Source organism: Gavia stellata, chromosome 2, assembly GCF_030936135.1.
Source record: "Gavia stellata isolate bGavSte3 chromosome 2, bGavSte3.hap2, whole genome shotgun sequence".
Classification (NCBI taxonomy): Eukaryota; Metazoa; Chordata; class Aves; order Gaviiformes; family Gaviidae; genus Gavia; species Gavia stellata.
The window spans coordinates 85,127,788-85,146,576 of record NC_082595.1 but is presented as its reverse complement, the minus strand read 5'-3'; the positions used below and the strand labels follow the sequence as shown (position 1 = coordinate 85,146,576).

General features: G+C 38.6%; 1 protein-coding gene across 1 annotated transcript; it reads left to right on the top strand.

The window, feature by feature from the left end:
- The first annotated feature begins 8,907 nt into the window (after positions 1-8,907).
- Positions 8,908-18,482, top strand: BEND6 (BEN domain containing 6). The gene is made up of 7 exons (XM_009808315.2): positions 8,908-8,935; positions 9,043-9,188; positions 10,179-10,356; positions 11,833-12,050; positions 13,432-13,624; positions 15,488-15,626; positions 18,141-18,482. Exons 1-7 carry the CDS (start codon positions 8,911-8,913, stop codon positions 18,403-18,405), a joined length of 1,164 nt encoding a protein of 387 aa, XP_009806617.2. The 5' UTR covers positions 8,908-8,910; the 3' UTR covers positions 18,406-18,482.
- Positions 18,483-18,789: the final 307 nt, after the last annotated feature.

Below are 18,789 nucleotides of genomic sequence, written 5' to 3'. Positions count from 1 at the left end.
TCAGTAAATACCGTAAAAACCAAAGAAGCAAGCAACATTAAATACAGAAAATATCATGCTATCTGAGTATTATCAACTTAATTCAATGAAATAATTTAGTTTTCCACCTCAATATTCTACTTCACGGGTTACATGCTGTCCTCGGTGTGCTTCCTAGCAGTTTAAGCATGATATGTGAGAAGACGTTGTGAGACTTTCTGGCAGATGATTAAATCTTATAAAATACATTCTTCAGCTGAAAGAATAACAACTTCCAGCTTGATATAGACATCACATTTCAAAAAAATCTGTTATGTGAAATGATATGTTCTATATTCGGCAAGGTTATTGCAAATCTTTGTTCTGCAAAACTTGTTACATTGTTTGCACCATACAGTGCTTTGTATGTTTGGAAGGCACGCTAGTATTATTTAATTCTCACAATATCCTTGAAATTAGGTAAATACATATTATTATTTCAGATCCTTTGAAAAGAGAAGCTAAATTGTAAAGGTTGTATAATTTACCCAAGAACAAACTGTATGATTCCAGTGCTACAGACTACACCCCTCCATGACTGGAACATTTTGTCGTCTGCAGGTGTCTTAGGTGACCATGTAAAACCAAATTCCTGCCTGCTTTACATATGTAGAGGCAATTGTCCTTATTTTGCAGGTTCATCAACTCACACAACTTGCATGTTTTGATTCCCTCTTTTTATTAGACTGAATGTAAATCGAATGGAGTATAAGCCATGCAGTTGTGCACTTGCGGCTTAGAGTCTTGCTGGAAAAATGCTGGCAGGAATTCTGTGGGCATAAATTGACTTTGCAGACAGAGAGGCTGATCTTGAGCCTAGATGGAAATATACTGCTAAAGCTCCTATGGCGCTTTTTTTTATTACAGCAGTGGTATGCCCCTTTGTCCTTGGTTAAAATTTTCTCGGTATTCATTTTTGGCAGCGTTTAATGTAGCAGTTGTCAATCTGAATGTGGCCCTGCATCCCAGAGGGAAATGCACTTCATTAGTATTTTATGTATATAATTGGAAGTTGTTTAACGATTGTTTCAAACCACTATACAACACTGGTCATTCAGCTCTTATATTAATTTATAAAGTTACGCTGAACTACATACACTAAAAAGACATTTAATTTTACAGGAGGGGAAAAAATAGCTCTAATAAGGTTTGAAGTTGTTACCCTTGCAGGGCAGATGCCTTTCTGTCAATTCTAAGTGCACGCAGGACTACTCTTAGTTGAAGTAATATTCCCTGGAGTAAGAGGACAATATATAGGTCTTATGTTCTAGCTCGTGACCTTTAATAGTAGTGCAGATTATTTTTTTTTTTAACTGGAAGTCATCAAGTTCATTCCCTCCTATCAACATGCTGCAAAACTGAGCAATTGAGGAAGAGCTTTGGAGTAAAAGAGCAGGCACTTTGAGTATTAACCAGGCATGACTTCTAATCTGTCATCACAGTCAATGAAGGCATATGAGTAGAGATAGTTAAGATGCCACTAGATTATTAAATACTGACCAGAGCTCAAGCGTGGAATTTCCTAGTTGCTATTTCACGTCTATGCTCTTAGAGTTGAAGGGATAATGTCACCAATAGTAATTTTTGGGGCAGCACGGTTTATCGAAGGATATAAGATATGCCACCTTATAAAAAGAGTAAGATACCTCCTCTTATAAACTCTCACATCAGGTTATCAGTGGGTTTGTTTGAACAAGTCCAATTTGAAAGTACATTAGTTGCGTATGGAAAGTATGTCTGATACTTTTTCAGCCTTTTAGGAAAAGGGTATTTGACTGCTTGGGCTGTTACACAGAGCAAGTGCACAGTTTTTGCACCTCAGCACAGATTTGCATGTGGTCAAACTTTCCCTAATGATGTTGCCTTCCCATAAACATCTTTAGACGACATAAGTGAATACGTCACTGGTCTTTAACCTTTATCATTTGAGAGCTGTCAAGATGTGTTGTGTTGAATTACCCAAGCCAGATCAGAATGAGTACGGCCAAGTGTTGGACTCTGCAGAGCCATGCTGACTTGTTTCTCCTCCCAGGCTACTTACTGCTTCTAAGAGTTTGGATATATTAACCTGCATGGAAAGAGCTTTCATGTGACTATACAAGTTCCTGTAGCTTAGGTATCTCATCCAGTTAAAGAAATAAACTGATTTTTGTTGGTCTGTATATTAATACATTTTGTTGAGCATGGCATTTGCAAATAAGCAAATCAAAGTGGGTATTAGTTTTCCATCTGTCAGCTGTGAAATAGCTATTTAATAGATACTAACCTGTGATGTAGAATTAAGATAACTTCCTGCATCTTGTTATTTGGCATCTTATTATCTTTATGGGGATCTTTCACTGAATGTGGGATGAAAATACAGCTAAATAAATGTATGTGGTTTATAGGCATGTGAGATATCTAAGCTCCTATTTAAACTCAGTTCAACCATTGGGGCCCAGAGAACAATTTGCTTCCCTAAATGTATGTGTTTAGTGCCATTTGAGGTGCCTGGAGTTAGTAACCACCCCCATGAGCCTGGAAGAGGGTCTAGACCCTATGTGAGAGACGTGCCCATCAGAAGAGGCAGCTGGAGGTCAGGTGTAATAATTTATAGTATCTAAGATTACACCATGCATTTCTTTTTAGGCAACTGAATTGAGCCCTAGAGCATTTGAAATAAGCTGAATTGCTCTCCAGGGAGCTTTAATTGTGTTCAATAGGGGCTTGACTCTTATGACTGTTGAAGGTGCTCAAGGCTGAGACGTCTCCAAAGGGTCAGCAGCTATGATAAAAGACCTGTGGGAGATTTGCATTTCCGGAGTAGCAGCTGAAGGCCAAGCAGAATACCGGAGGACACGGGTGCTAGACACCTATGTTTAAGAAGCCAAACTGATCCTTAGAACTCCAGTGGTTACGGTGGTAACTTAGATACCTGGTACACCAGTGACACCTAAATGTAAGCATCTTAATCTAGAACTGAAACCTGTCCTGAAAGCCCAATAATGATGTCAGGTTGCTATCTTGAAATTTATTAAAATTAACGCCTTGTTTCACTGTTAGTTGAATAAATCATTAGTTAGAACAAAAGTTTAGTACTTCTAGACATACTAAATATACCTGCTTAATAAATTCATTATTCATCCTTTCCTATCACTCAGTATTACAAATAAAATCAATAATTTGATGCAAAAATCAGAGCTTTTCCAATAAACTTCTTCAAGTTTTTGATTTAAGCCACAGTCCTACAAAGGGCTTTGGCATATTTAGGTATTACTGTTATTTTATAGAACTTATAGGTTGCTGAAATTCACAGCATGAAGGGCACTACTCTGAAAAATAATAACGGCTTCATGAATTCCTTGGGTCACTCAGGTGGATTTTAGTGTGTGGGACAAATTATGGGCCAAATTCTGCGTATAAGCCTGTGGATTGTAAATGCTACTGAGGCTTTGAAGTCCATGAGACGATCTGTGTAAATAAGGCCAGAAAATGTTGCTTTGCCATGAATAGCATCACTTCTTAGAAAAGTATCTCAGATTATTTCATAGCTAGTCACACCAGGATAGTGATGTACAGTCAGGAAGTGAGCTGTTGGATATCACTAATAAAAATCATGTAGTTTTCTCCTTCCTGTGGAAGACAAGTGGGATCATTTTTGTGCATTTATAGTCTTGAAAGTTGCAGTAATGTTCTGATAGATGCTCCCCCAGATTTCCAGCTGAATTCAGAACACAGATACCGATGATTCTGGAAAATCTGTAGTCTGTATTTCTCAGCTGAGAGCAGCAGATTTGTGCTTTTAAGTCATACTTTCCCATAAAATGACTAAAATATCACACTGTAAATCTTTTGAGCAGTAACAACGCTTCTGCATTCTTCCAACAGTGCCTAATTCCACTGAAATCATTAGTAAATCTTACACTGGTTTAGGGGAATAAGATTAGAACCCACAACAGGGCATGTAACATATTTAAATATGGTCATGTTTTCCATCATAAATTTGTTACAGAAAAACGGGAATTTTGAGACTTCATTGTAGCCCAGGAGTTCTACACCAACATTGTATTTAAAGTCCCAACATGTTCAATGTAAAATGCCATAGTCCAAGTAACACAAACCAAATCTGTGACTACCACTCATGATGCTGAATTGGAAATAAATAGTTTGAGTGAGGTGGATTAATTTCTAGCTCAGTAAAGGTGTTTTGTTTTTTTCCAAGGAAAACTGGTATTCTTGAAGGCTGAACTTGGAGGCTAGACAATATAAGATGTTAGTACTTTATTATGGATCTGTGTTGCACCGTTATGGTACAGTTTCTTCTTTTGCTGAAATCGGTGGCAAAGCCCTATTTTAAGCCGCAGCAGAATCGGACCCATTGAGTGGGCCTACAATCTCATGTTGTAAATTTGTAATACTCTACACTGCATTTATTGAAAGGAAAGAGAAATAATGATCTCAGCATGCCATCTGCCAACTCTCCAGCTGAATGGAACAGACTATGTCAGTCAAAGGGTGAGACATGTCTTTAAATGACTTCTGTGGTTTTGGTGTAGTTTTTTTTTTTTGTTCTGGCTTTTTGGGTTGCTTAGTAACAATATTCTGTGTGCAAATTTGCAGCATCTGTGCAGAATGTGAGGTGTGAACGCATTTGTAAAAATTAAAAGTCCAATTAATGTTTCCTCTGCAGAGCTTTAACATTAAATGGCTCCTTCCTTTTTTTCCCCCTCTACAAATTACCTGCTTTTAGAAAAAGTAGACATATTTGTGTCTTACAACAGTGATAAATCATAAATTTGCATTTTAGTACTCAAATAAGTAGCTAGTGTTTTCAAATGGAGAATATAGCAGAATTAAGTAACTTGCAAAACATAAGTGGCTTTCAAAGGTCATATAATTCTGTCTCTGTGGTTAGTAGCTGCACACAGGGTAATGTCTGTGAACGATTATATAACTTCCAATTTAACCACTGAACAAAGCACTCAGTGTCAGAAATCTTACTTGATGACTTGCAGAACTGTGTAAAAAGATTTAAAAGAGAGAACTAGATACACTTTAACAGACTTCATACTCCATCCTCTTGGCTGCCTGTAGCAGGTCTATTGGAATCTATCCTATGGCTTCAAAAATAAAAGAAGCTAATATAGGATGGGTTGAACCAAGCCACCTTCTATAAGGAGACATACCTACCCCTGTATAGTCACTGAATAATCAGCAGAGAGAAATAGGCTGTCCCAGACAGTAAGTCATCTGCTGTCTTTTAGATGCGTGTCTTAGGGTGAGATGAATCACCTCTCTCTCTGTGGTGACTGAGCCACACATGGCTAGACAACCTCTCACTTTTAAGGCAGGAAAAGTTTGGTAAGATTAATCCCACTCCCCAAGATTATTTTTTTTTTTCCTGATGATATGGTATATTTTGCCTTTGATCTGTTTTGGCAAATAAAACATTTTAGAGGGAGGCATCTGCAGCAGTCCTGACTCAGACAAGGTTCACATTGACTCCAGTGGGAGAACAGGGTGAGAAAACACTGCAGGACTTCTCTTCCAGTAAATGAAATATTTTACTGTTCCTTTTCCTCATTAGAGACATTTTGTTCAACCTTTCTATTCCCTTTAATCACTGGCTAGAAATGATGCCAGCAGACAGTTAGGTATTAGCCCCAGGGCCCATGGATTGTCACAACAAGTTCTGTGAAAAGATGCAGTTTGATTAATGTCTACTGCAGGAGCTGAAGCCATAGCTCCATAACAGAAAAATACTAAGAATCAACTATTGCGCTCGGTTCCTTTTATTTGGCAATGTAATAGTTTCGTCCTTTTATCTGTAATGCAAGCAGTTGAGCTGATGCCCAGCAGAGGAGAGGGGACCTGGCCAGTCTCTGTTGCTGCCCCACAACTGCCTTCCTGCCTTGGTCCCTTCAAAAGCAGCAGGAGCGACAGGACTGAGCACAAGCCTCAGAAAGCTGCCAGGAGGGTTTTGGACTCCTGCCGGGAGCTAAAGGAATGGATCAACCCCATCCCTCCTCCCATGACTATTTGTGAAATCCATTCCTTATTTCTTTCAGCAGCCTATGTAGCTTATATTTTAACTTGGCAGCTGTTAAGACTCTTGGTGAAATCAGTTTAGCTGTTTACTAGTACACCCTCCCACCACAGGCAAGAATTTTGACAGCTCAAAAGAGCTTTATAGATAACGTAGACAAATTGCTGAGCTCTGACTCCTGCCATGACCACGGTAGAAATTGTCCCTAGCTTTGAGTGGCAGGATGGATTTTCGTGGATCCAGGTACTCGTCTGGTGTAAAGACTGCACGAGGGATCTTGCTGGCCATGTGCTTCACAGAGTCTATCAGTGGCACCAGGCTGCTGCCATGGGCTCCGAACATCCAGAAGTCCACATGTCCATTGACTTCATTAAGCTGTATAACATGTACGCAAATCTGATACCTTCCAAAAGCTGTTGGACTTGGTACTGATGTGCTTGGTCGGCACAGTGTGTACATGAATAGCCCCAGTGCTGTGGGGGAATCATCACTTACCCTCCATGCTGCCAACAGCCCATGTATTTAGTGCATCCCTGGAAATCCCGGGCTGGCTTCCTAACCCTGTACAAGCGCAGACCACAAGCATGTCCCTTCGCTCAGAGAATATTTGTCTCAATACAAAATGAGAGACGACATACAAACTGTTAGAGGACTACAGAGAAACATAAAAAAAATACAGGAGTCAGTCAATTAGCTATTAATCTTAGCACACTGGCAGTTCTAACTTCGCTGCAATTCTGCTGACCTTATGTGGGCTTTTAGGAGGGCAATGAAGTAGCTCGCAACTGCCAAGGGCCAAGGAGGGGAAAGCTCAAAGTACTTCATTCGAGAATCGAAGAACTTGGTGCTGGGGATTGTTGTCCTGGGTTGATCAGGGGTAGAAGTTGACATCTTTGTGCCAGATGAGAAATGTTAAGCTGACTGCGTTATATACTCAAAAGCAGTTTAAAAAAGAAGGAAAAACGCTGATAGTCGATGTGATTGCGCGTACAGGCTGTTATAAATTGTTGAATGATCCCTTTCTGTGGCGTGAGGATCCACTCGGCGTGGATCAGCGGCAGAATGAGGCCTCCGGTGATTCATGCTAGGCATAGACATTCAGGCGGCTTCCTTTCAGAATTTACATGGGATGGATGTTTACTGGTCTGTCTAACTTGCTTTAAAGAAAATTAATGTGAATTCTTGCAAACACAGTCTCCTTTCTTCAGCAGGGCAGTACTTAACAAACCTATTGCTACTACACTCAACGCATTCTGCATAAAAGCATGATTTAATAAGCTTTTTAATGGTGATTTCTTACGCCACTTGCCTCATTGTATCAGTAAACATGTTGACAAGAGTACAGCTGTCTTTTGCAAATTAACAAGTTCACCCCTGTATGAAAAACCAGCTCTTTTGAGGCGTAGCACAGACATGGTGAATAGTGGTGAGCTGGGTTTCTGCAAACAAATTGACATTGCTTCTTAGAGCACTGTAGCCAGATTTTCTCACTTTGACATAACAGCTCTGTGTAATTCTCCTTTCCAAGCTCAGAGTTACCTTTTTGACAGCCTCTGCATGAGGCACTAGATTTGCTTCCGACTGATTGAGGCCAAGTAAATCGCAAATCACGCTGTCGCATCTCGGAATTCATGTGTTTGCAGCTCTGTAAAATTACTTCACCTCTATGAACTGACAGGCCAAACGGTATGTTTGTTGGAAAGACGACTAAGGTTTAACAAAATCAGATTTTCTATTTATTGGGTTTATCTGATTTAATAATTTTGAAGTAGAAAATATCTTATCTAAGTATAATGAACTGGTTAAATTTCCAGTAGAGTTTAATAATGTATGTTACATTTCACACATTCATGTAAGGCGTATCAGCTTAATTAGAAAAATAAAGCACAAAGTATGACTAGTTGCCTTCTCCCAGTGTGGAATTTCAGTGCTTTAAAAACCCCAGAAATGGTCCTTTGCTTTAAACATACTGTTTTATGTAAGCAAAGGATTTAGCTGTATATTTGGGTCTGGGTTCTCCTTGTTGCTGTTATTTTTCATGAAGCAGCCCAGCTCTCTTTCAGTCCTCAGCCTGTCATTTCTTTTGTACGTCAAGTTTTCCATTGCCAGAATGTGTCATACCTCATCCGATCAGTTGTCCTGGGTTGTTCTGCGTTGTTTTTTTGTGGCTGCAATTGCACATCTTGCTGCCCGTGAGATGATTAATACAGCCCTGGAAGTCATACATTCCTTTTAATAGCATGTAGAGCTAGTACTTTCCCTCGTTCTAGGGCAAGTTTTCACACCTGTATTTTTTTTAGTCAGAGGCTGGACCGAAAACTTTTGTTGAGGCAAGTGTAGAAGTAATAGAGATCCTGGGCAGGAGATGGATTAGGCGTGGTAGTAATATGGAAGCAAGGGCTCTGTGAGTGAAAGCTGTTTTCTCTGCATAGTTTTGGAGGCAACTGTCTGATGTACATGTATCGAACAGACCATCTCCCATCTTTCAGGGGAGATATAACATGCCGCTTGGCTGGTTTTCACTTCCTTATCCAGGATATTTTCATACAAGGTAATTACCAAAATCCAGGAATAGGAGGATTGTTTGGGGCTTTTTAAAGTATTCTTGTAACATTCCTGTGGCATGACATGGTAACAGCTATTTTTCCTACAATGTCCTGCAGGCCACGTCTGTGTGAGAAGAAAACCAATTAACAATGAAAAAATTCACACTGTTTGATTTTGTAAATGATAATTCACTGCAAATTGGAGAGACTTCATGGATACAGGACCTTCCCAGTGATGACAATGAACTAGAAAGACTTCTGAAACCAAATGAGCACGTGCTAGTAAACTGGCCTGTGGGAGAAAGAAAGACAGAAGAGCACATGGTGAAAGTTGTGTACATGAGTGGTGAGTGCAATTCCAGAGCATTTGTCTGATACAAAATTTTAATCTAGCTGTACAGTATTGCTACCTGATTTTCTCTGCTTTGGCCTTTTTTTTTCCCGTCACTTCAGATGACCCCCAAGAGCTGGTGGAAATGATGCAAAAGATATTACGAGCAGATGAAATTACAAAAATACAAGTCCTTGGAAAAGGCAAGAGGAAGAGGATAGAAATGATATTCTCAGAGAGTGAAGACAGTGACCTGGATAAAGAACAGGTGAGTTTCTGTCTTTGTGTGCCTGATATTGGTAGGCCCGTAATGGAATGAAATAGACTGTAACTATTGATTCTTCAGAATATAATACACAAAATATGTATAGTAAAGGGAGGAATACAGACAATCTTCACATGGTACCTCAGCACAATAACCTGCCAGAGTAATTAGTTAGGCCAATAGATTTTGTCCTTTGCTCTTTAAAGAGTGAAGTGTTATTCAAGACTTGGATGCTCTGTGGCTCCATTACGTTTTCTCCCATAAGACAGAAATCTGACCACTGCTTAAGGAAGGGAAGGGACCGGGTTTTCTGAGCTTTGCATTGTGCTGAGATCTGCAGTGACAGAATGTGGGAAAAGAAAACATAGATCTTGACAAAAGGTTATAAACATATTCTTCAAAAATACTAAGCAAGCATGTCAAATGCACAGTGAATAAAAGTTTATGGTATACCATGAGATACTGTAATAAAAGGCTCTATAGGAATGCAAAGCCACTATTATGCTCTTGTTTACAGGGTAAGATGATGAAGCATATAAAAAGAAAGAAATCATTACAGGCATCTGCTCCTGCCAACATCCTGAGTCAACTTGAAACATCTTTAATTAACAAACAGGTAAACATCTCATCTTCAGCAACTTTAACATATTAAGCAAAAGAAAACTGAAATGTATTTGTTTAGGGGTGCGTAAGACTTTTGTTTTAGTGAAGTTAATGGTTCTAAAAGACACTGCCTTAGAAAATTGGTGAATGGAGAACAGAGAGAGAAGTACCTAATGGTTATGTATGATCCTGACATTTCATTTTGAATTTTAATAGGAATGGTAATACCTATGTTCAGTAACAGCTACTATTAAAATGCACCGAGTCTGTTTATACATTCTGTGTACAAAGAGTATATTCTGATTTAGCCAGATATTTTAATTTTAGTTTTAATGCTTTAATTTTATGTTGTTGCTCTAGACAGCACATTTTGGTTTGGTTTTTTTTCAGAGAGAAACATATTCAGGAAGCAACTTTCTGTACAGTGAAAGTAGCAGTGATGATGAAGAGCCTTTATTTCAACTATCCAAGGTAGAACTGTGTGCCAAAATAAAAAGTCTCAAGAGGAAGCTGACAGACACTATGAGAGAAAACTGCCGCCTAAGGCAGTCCCTGGTGATGCTTCAAGGTAAAGTCAGGGGAAGTATTTTGATGAAGAGGAAAGCCTGAAGGTCATGAAAAGCTTGATTTATAGGAGGCCATTTGGATGGGAATTATGGATGCTCAAGCACCTGACACGATCAAGGCCTACCATTAGTGTCGAAGTCTTTGATACATGGCAACATTTAATTCCAGCAGCACTTAGAAAAAACTGGCTTACACAGAGGCCATGCAATCATAGAGTTAGAAATGGAAAAATCTGTCTAAATCCTGTCAGTCATTCCCAAGAGAACCTTTCTGTATGCTGTGTATAACTATCGGCTAAGCTCAACCAACCAGTCGACCAGTCCAACTGATTTATTAACAGTTACTCTTAATCTACTGAAATTTTCTTTATTCTGGAACGATTTAATTTCTAATTACTTTAGTAATTACTTATTATTGATAATCTGAGTTAGTTCCAGGTACAACAAATTTAGTCCTTTCCCAGAGGTGAACCATTTTGTTCTTTTAGAAATTAATCCTTCATCACTTAGTGATCATCTCTGAAGCTCCTCTTACTTGTCTCTGTCCCTTACTCTGGGGCAGCCAAGACTGAATCCAAAATTTCAAAACATAAGTGAATGAATAAGGTTTAAAGAGGATTTGCTACTTCTTGCCAGCTACGTCATACCATCCCTAGATAGCCTACAATCTCTCTTTTTATCGTCATATGATTTGCAAGTGCTTATCGGTTTCATTGCCCACCTGATTCTGTTCCATATGTTATTCATTTGGTTCGAATCATTCATCTCCACTTTTCTGAATATTATTTTTAAACATTTTATTAGTGTCGGACAACTTTTCTTACACATTTAGGTCCATTTGCCTTGCATCTTAAGTGCTTGTATTAGTCTTTGACAGTATTTTCTAATAATTCAGTGATTCTGTATCTTGCCAATTCTTCAGCCCTCGTATCCTTTTCGCTCTGCTGAATTGATTCTTTGTAATGGACTCAACAAAAGTTTATATTTGAAAATAAATATTACTTGGAGAAATGGCCATTTAAAAGATATTCCCTATAGATTAAAAAAGAGGGAAAAAAGTCTATGCAGTCTATGTAACTTCTCTGAAGCAAAAATAATATAAAATTCAGACACAACATTACTTAGCCCATATTCAATAGCTTTACAGACTTGTAGAGACTTTGCGGAAGCAAAAAATAAAAAGAGAAATAGGCAGCTTAGTGCCATGATGGGCGTAAACTAATGGTTCCTCTTAGCCTTGCAGAGAACTGATCTATCCCATTCTAAAAACAGGGGCCAGATCTTCATGGGTGGGGACAGCAAGAATGTCAGGAAAAGCTTTGAGAGAATAGGAAAAAAGTATGTTAAAGCGTTTTTGCTGACTACTTTGACTCTTTTGCAGTATAGTGGGAAATCTAATTATAAAAATATACATCCTTACATAAGTAGAGTCTGAAAGCTTCAATTAATTTTACCCATCACTTTCCATTTGATTTCAGTGTTGCCACAGGCAGTCACCCATTTTGAGGAACTGGTAGGAATGGCTGAAGCACTGCTTAAAGGGGGAGTGACATCATCTACGTCCAGTCTGCATTCACATGCTGTTTGGAAAGCATCTAACAATCCATTAGCAGATTCATATGCAGCTATGCATAGTAACTCCAGCTCACCAATAACTCTGAATGTGGAAGATGAGGAGCAACAGACCGAAAAACAGGTCAGCTAAAGGCAATTTCAGGCACAAAAATTAAAACTTCATACACTACAAACTTTACTGTTATAGTATAAGAAATATAAAAAATAAGCATGAGTAAAAATAATTTTATCATCATTCAGCTGATTATGCAACTAATGAGCTCCTTTTGTGCAGAAGGCTCTTCCCATGAGAAATACTAGACTTAATTCAGTGTGCTGGTACATTCTCAAACTCGCTTTGATTTCGGTGGCTTTGCACATCTGTGACTAAGGGCAGAATGCGGATGCATGAAGAAAATACTGAGATCCAGGGGTAACTTCCAGCCTAATGCTTTGGAAGCCAAAGGGGAATGGTAGTGTTTCAGAGATAATCTAAGAAAAATACCAGCAGTCTGGTTAAACTGTTAATAAGTAAATGGAGAATGGTATGTTTCTGCTCTTGTTCCAGACACTGGCCAGCAGTTAAGTAGAAATACATATAGATAGATAGATAGATAGATAGATACTGAGTAAAGATGTTCCCCTATTCTCTGTAATTATAACAGAGCATAATTGAGAAATCTCAGGCACAGACGCTGTACGTGAAAAATAGAAAGACCCAATGAAAAGAATAATTCTAGCTTCTGCATTCACCATTTACATAAACATCCTTATGCACTGAATCATGCTAGTCGGTGGAAATCATTCTTGTGTGTTGTCATGGGGTCCTAAAAACCAAAGAAATCTACTAAGAATTATCAAGGTATGATGTTTTGACTGAATATTGCAATACACAAAATTTGAGCTAATGTCTCCAAAGAAATAAAAAGACCTAATTTTCTAAGCAACCTAGCCTTACTTAATAGAGGTAGCTCAAAATTGCCCATTAGGAGGGTTCAAATACTTATGCTGTACAACTGCTGTGTGTGGAAGTCACTCGCAAAGCCCAGGACCAGATGTCACAGTTCTTAAGGCATGTCTGCTTGGAGGCAGGAATATTAGCTTGGGCATATTGCCATGCTCCTGAGGCTGTACAGATTCCAGGCCAAAACTGGACCACAGCCAGCCTGCATGGAGTGCAAGCAGAAGGATTTAGATATGTCTGAACATGTTCTGTCTCCACTAGTGAGTAATAAGGATCGCTTGGTGAAGTGTTTGCAAGGATGAATAGGGGTCCTTAGTCTGCCCCACACTTGCTTCTGGAAAAAAAAAAAAAAAAAAAAAATCAACCTGCATGTATCGCTCCAAACATTGAGTGGTCTGCAAGTTTAGCGTTGATCTCAAGCACGCAGTTTGCAGGGATTGCTTTTGAAATTGTGATTTTTAGAAAGAGAAAATTTAAAAAAATATATTTCAGAGGTAATGCTATCTAGTATGTCTAGAGAACTGCAATAGTTATGTCTATGACCAATTTTCTTTTCCAGTTCAAGATCGAAAAGTGGCAGATTGCACTTTGTAACAAGAGCAAACCTCAAAAGTTTATAAATGACTTGATGCAAGCACTTTATACACATGAATACATGGCTACACACAGCCTGACAGGTGCAAAGTCCTCCTCTTCAAAGGATAAAGCGGCGAAACCAGCTATGAATCAGAATGAAGTTCAGGAAATCATAGGTGATTGACTTGTTAACATTACTCATTGTGGCACTGACTTGATAGAGGGCTTTCTCTGAGGGAGGGGCTGTAATACTTAATAGCTGGTCTACTCAGGTGATGTGCTGTTTCATATTTCTTTCCTCAGCTACATATTTTTTAAGCCGTCTGTTACAAATACTGTCAGTGAAATGCTAAGTAGTAGTATTTCTATTGTGTGAATTCTGTGGTTTTACTTAAGTGGCTACTCAGCACAGTGATATTATAATTCTTTTTAGCCTTTGAAAGGTTAATCTACAACAGTCAAACTTGGAGCATGACAATTAATGGATAAGGGAAGGCAAAGAGAGGACACACTTGGATCAAATTTAAAATAATGTCTGCTATATTCTGAAGTTAGTGAATGTTATGAATTCTGACATTTTAAATAGCACTGGAGGCAAAATGAGACAATAAGTATAGAAGACAGGAATAGTGATCAGAGAAGCAAACAAAATTTGTTTTATGCTGAGGTTTAAGGCAAAAAACGTTTGGTGCATAGGAAAGAGAATCATTCCAGATGGAAGTAGCAGCTTTAAAGAAAACAGTATTTTGTGAGCACATGAAACCTGATTTTTATTGGATTCACACCTATAGCTTAATACTCAAACAACATAGCCTAAATTCCTGTGCTAGAATCCCTCACCCATTGCCATTCCTTTGGACTTCCTCTGTCCTCTCAGTTCACTTCCCAGATTGGCTCCAGTTCAAGTACCTTGGTCCAGTTTTGGCAAAGTTGGCCAGCAGTTTCAAAAGTTATCAGTTGCAGAAACCTCTTTTCCTTAAAAGTCTAGCTAGAGAAAAAGGCCCAAAGTCAAGAAAGAGAAAAGGAAAGAGTGTGTAAGATGGTGAAAATATGTTTAGAGGGGGTAAGATGAGATAATTTCAGAATGATGTATGAGAAAAATTAAAAAGATTTCATGGGATGAGAAGAACAGGTGGACTCAATGATCTTAAGAGTCTTTTCCTACCTAAATGATTCTATGATTCTAAGAGCTACTAAAAGACTTTTCTAAAGGTGGATTCTGGGGTAGGGTCTAAGCAAAACTGAAAAATGAAGCAGAGAAGATAATCAGGACATTGAATACAGCATGCTGCGGAGAATTCAGTTGCAAAGGCGCGCCTACTGAGAAGTCAAGGAAGTTTGTTAAGGGAAATGAGAACACTCCTGAATTCAAATAGAAAAGTGTCAACATTATACAAAAGAAGAAAAATAAGAAGGAAGTCTAGGAGTTCTAGGACTGTAGAAAATGAGTTAGTAGATCAGATTATTTAAAGAAGATGGAAACTATAAGACCTCAAAATGAAATGAAAGGGGAAAAAAAAAAATGAAGGGAAGGGAAGATGATGGAGAAGAGGAGAGCAGGAGGTGCATTCCAGGTGTTGATTCCTGTTAGGCTTTTTGCATTCAAAAACAGTTAGCCAGCCAAAACAGAAGGGAAGTGTTTGGGGAAGGAGACATCACCTGCAAATGAAAATTACTGAACAAAACCTGTAAGACTCAGAGGCATGAGGAATGATGAGGATAGGAATAGGACTCTGATCAAGAACAGAACAAAGGAAGAGAGGATGAGCAAACACAAATCACTCGCTATAGGAAGCCTTTGTGGCCCTGGAGTTCCCTTTGAGTTTGCCAAGAGCAGGCACAGCAATACGGTAGGCACAGAGAAGAACAAGAGCTGGCACGTGCAAAATCTATGAAGTAGTGAGTGAAGACAGCAAAGTAACTAGAGCTGAAGCTGAAGTAGCTGGAAATTTCAAAGAGGCAATAAATGCATTTTTGATCATACATCTGTGGTTTTCCTGATTTGGAGGCCTCATATATATCACCTCTTTATTTTGCAGGAATCACAAAACAGTTGTTTCCAAATACAGATGATGCTTTAATTAGGCGTATGATGGGACAGAAACTGAACAATTGCACCAAGAAGCCAATTTTAAGCAAAGATCTTAACTCAGGTGCTTTTCAGAAGCATAGCTTTTGGTAAGTCTTAAAAAAAAAAAATTGTAGCCTGCAATGTGTAAGTCCATATATTACCCTGTGGTAACAAAATCTAAAAGCAACCTTAAAATTACCATGAAGGTATGTGTTCATATATGCATTGCCAAGTAGGTAAATATTTTTGTAACCTTGTACAAAAAATATGTAATACAGAAGCAGCCCAGCTTAATGTTACAGCACAAAAAAGTTGTTCATTCTAGACAAAGCAGCACAAGGTTATTAAATTACAGGAAGAGAAGACAGAAGTAAACACATGGAGTTACTTTGATCAATATGTCTATTTTAGATTTGGCATTATTTACTTTTGTTATTATTCTCTGTAGGCTCTCCAGAGACCAGTCAGTTCCATTTTCATATCACCTGTTGTGCCTCAGTTAACCCACAAGTAAAGATAAGAAAAGTCACACCTTTTTTGTACCTACTGATGAAGGTACTGTAGGAGAGCTACATTAGCATTCTTTTAGTGCCAGAAGAGTTTTTGGGGCAGAGGAATTATTAAATAACATCTTGCTTATTATGGGTATTCTTACCTTGTGAACAAGACTAGTCTAAAATTGCTGAACTCACCCCTATTGTCGGTGAAGTCAGCTATTTGCATAGTACTGTTTCCATATATACCAAATGTACATATCACAGCATAGTTGAGGTTGGGAGGAACCTCTGGAGATTGCTAGGCCAACCCCCGCTGCTCAAAGCGGGGTCACCTAGACCAGATTGCTCAGAGCCATGTACAGTTGGGTTGAGTATCTCCAAAGGTGGTGACTCCACAACTCCTCTGGGCAACCTGTGCCAGTGCTTGGTCACTCCCACAGCGAAAAAGTGTTTCCTGATGTTCAGACGGCACTTCCTGTGTTTCAGTTTCTGCCCATTGCCTCTGGTCCTGCCACTGGGCACCACTGAGAAGAGGCTCCATCTTCTTTACACCCTCCCATCAGGTATTAATACACGTAGGTAAGATCCCCTTGAGCCTTCTTGAGGCTGAACAGTCCCAGCTGTCTCAGCCTCTCCTCAGGAACAGGATAAGATATTAACAAGGAACAGTGTAAGAGATTAAAATCAGTGAGACAGGGAGAACAGATTTGTCCTTACTTAGACTTTTCATACTGAAGTAATATTTTACTTTTTCCTAGTTCGGTCATCTCATGCATGTTTTAAAATCCATATTTGCAACTGTAAGACGCTTCATAACAACAACAAAAAAAACCCAAACAAAACCACGCCAAGATATTTGACTATGTTATGACACAATTGTTTGAAAAGTAGCAGTGCTTTGCTACTAAAATTCCTCTCTAAGCCAGATGGAAGTACTCCATGGACCACCAGTGGTCTTTGAATTACTACTTGAGAAATACTCAGATAATATCTATCGGAAGAATCCACATACACAGGTTTTCCCATCTGGAAACAATAAACAAATGCACCAGCCTGGCTAAAATACAGTTTACTGTCTTAATGCTTTTCTCCTAGAGATGAGAAGGCTTCATAAAACAAAGGCCGTCTCTATTTGTAACATACAGTGTGCATTGATTCACTGTAGTATTTTTCCTTGTTCTTGACACAGGTGGTAAAAATAACAGCACAGAAACAAGGACTCTGTCTTCTTTGAAAGTATTAAATCTTAAATATTTTATATTTTAAATTTTTATCTTCATCAGAGGAATCCATAAATTTTTCTAATTCCTGAGTCTTCTCATCTACAGACACAGTATTCCTGAAGCTTTGATGAGAGAATCTTGAACTAGCACTGTAACAATTCTGGGTTGTTTTTTACTACTGCCTATAGACCTTTCTATTTAAACTTGGTATCTTAAAAACATCTTTTATGTCTGTTATTGATATGTGCTTATGTAAAATCCAGTCTAATATCCATTGAAACCAATGCAAACATTGCCTGCATAGTCTCTCTTGAATGATTATTAGAATGCATTTATAATGGATTCATTTTACACCTGTTCAGAATTGCCTCACTGTAAAAGCATTTAAGCACCTTGTAAGTAAACGAGGTAACAGTAGTGATTCTTTTAACTCAGGTGACACAAGTTTTCTCTGTAAGAAAATTAGGAAAATTTGAAAGTGCTCATAATCTCACCGTTACTCCTTCAGTTCACCTTCCAGCAATGAAGTACAGAGAGGGGTCAAGAGAAAATCCTGTTGTGCAGTACATTTAGTAACAACTTACACACAAGTTACTAACTTTTAAAACTGGTGATACTGCAGTTTTGATCTCTCTTGCTGCTCCTCCTTCCTTGCTCACCTCCTTTGCCTTTCCCCAGAATACAATTACGATTCAAGAGAAGAAATTTGGAGTCAAATCCAACGAGACAGACAAGTCACTATCTCAGATCCATTAGGCTGAGGTGAAACAAGGAAAATGTGTCAATGAAGAAAACTAGTTAACTAGCTAATAAACAAACTCTGCTGCTCAGAAACTAAGAACAGTAGTAATTGCACATTTAATGTTAATATCTCAAGCTTAGTTATAAATTGTCTCAACAGTGGTTCAACAGCTGCTCCTCAGGGCATCATCTCTTCGGCTGTTCCTCCCACCGCACAAGACCAGCAGGATGATGACTCACCAGCTGCTAATGCACAAATTCAGCAAAGTGACAGCCATCTGACTCCTCCACCTCCTACCACACAAGGTCAGCAGGAGTATTTCAAACCCACTTCTAAGGTGGAGTCTCATCTTGCCAGAAGCTCACCAGCGCCCTCTCCCAACCGGAGCTGCGGACAGGATCTCAGGAATTCAGACAAGGAATAACAGAAGGTATTTCATACCAGTTCAAATTCTCAACGGAGATTAAGGAGTAGTATGAAATAAAAAAGAAATAATGTCTAAATCGGCCTAGCAACAGTGGACAGAGACAGTGCAAGCAGAATAGAAGCCTGAGAACCATTTTCTCAAACAAATGAAAATCCCACAGCCTAGAAAAAAATGAAGGCATATTAATATCTGAGGCTTTAAGATATTATTAAATATATGCATGTTATGCGGTAATTCAAAAAATATAAACTTGTTCTGAAGAATATAAGAAGAGTTCCCCTTAGTTAGAAAAAAACAGTATTTAAAGTAATACCAAAAGAACATTTATGGTTGGACTTGATGATCTTACAGGTCTCTTCCAACCTTTGTGATTCTGTGTGA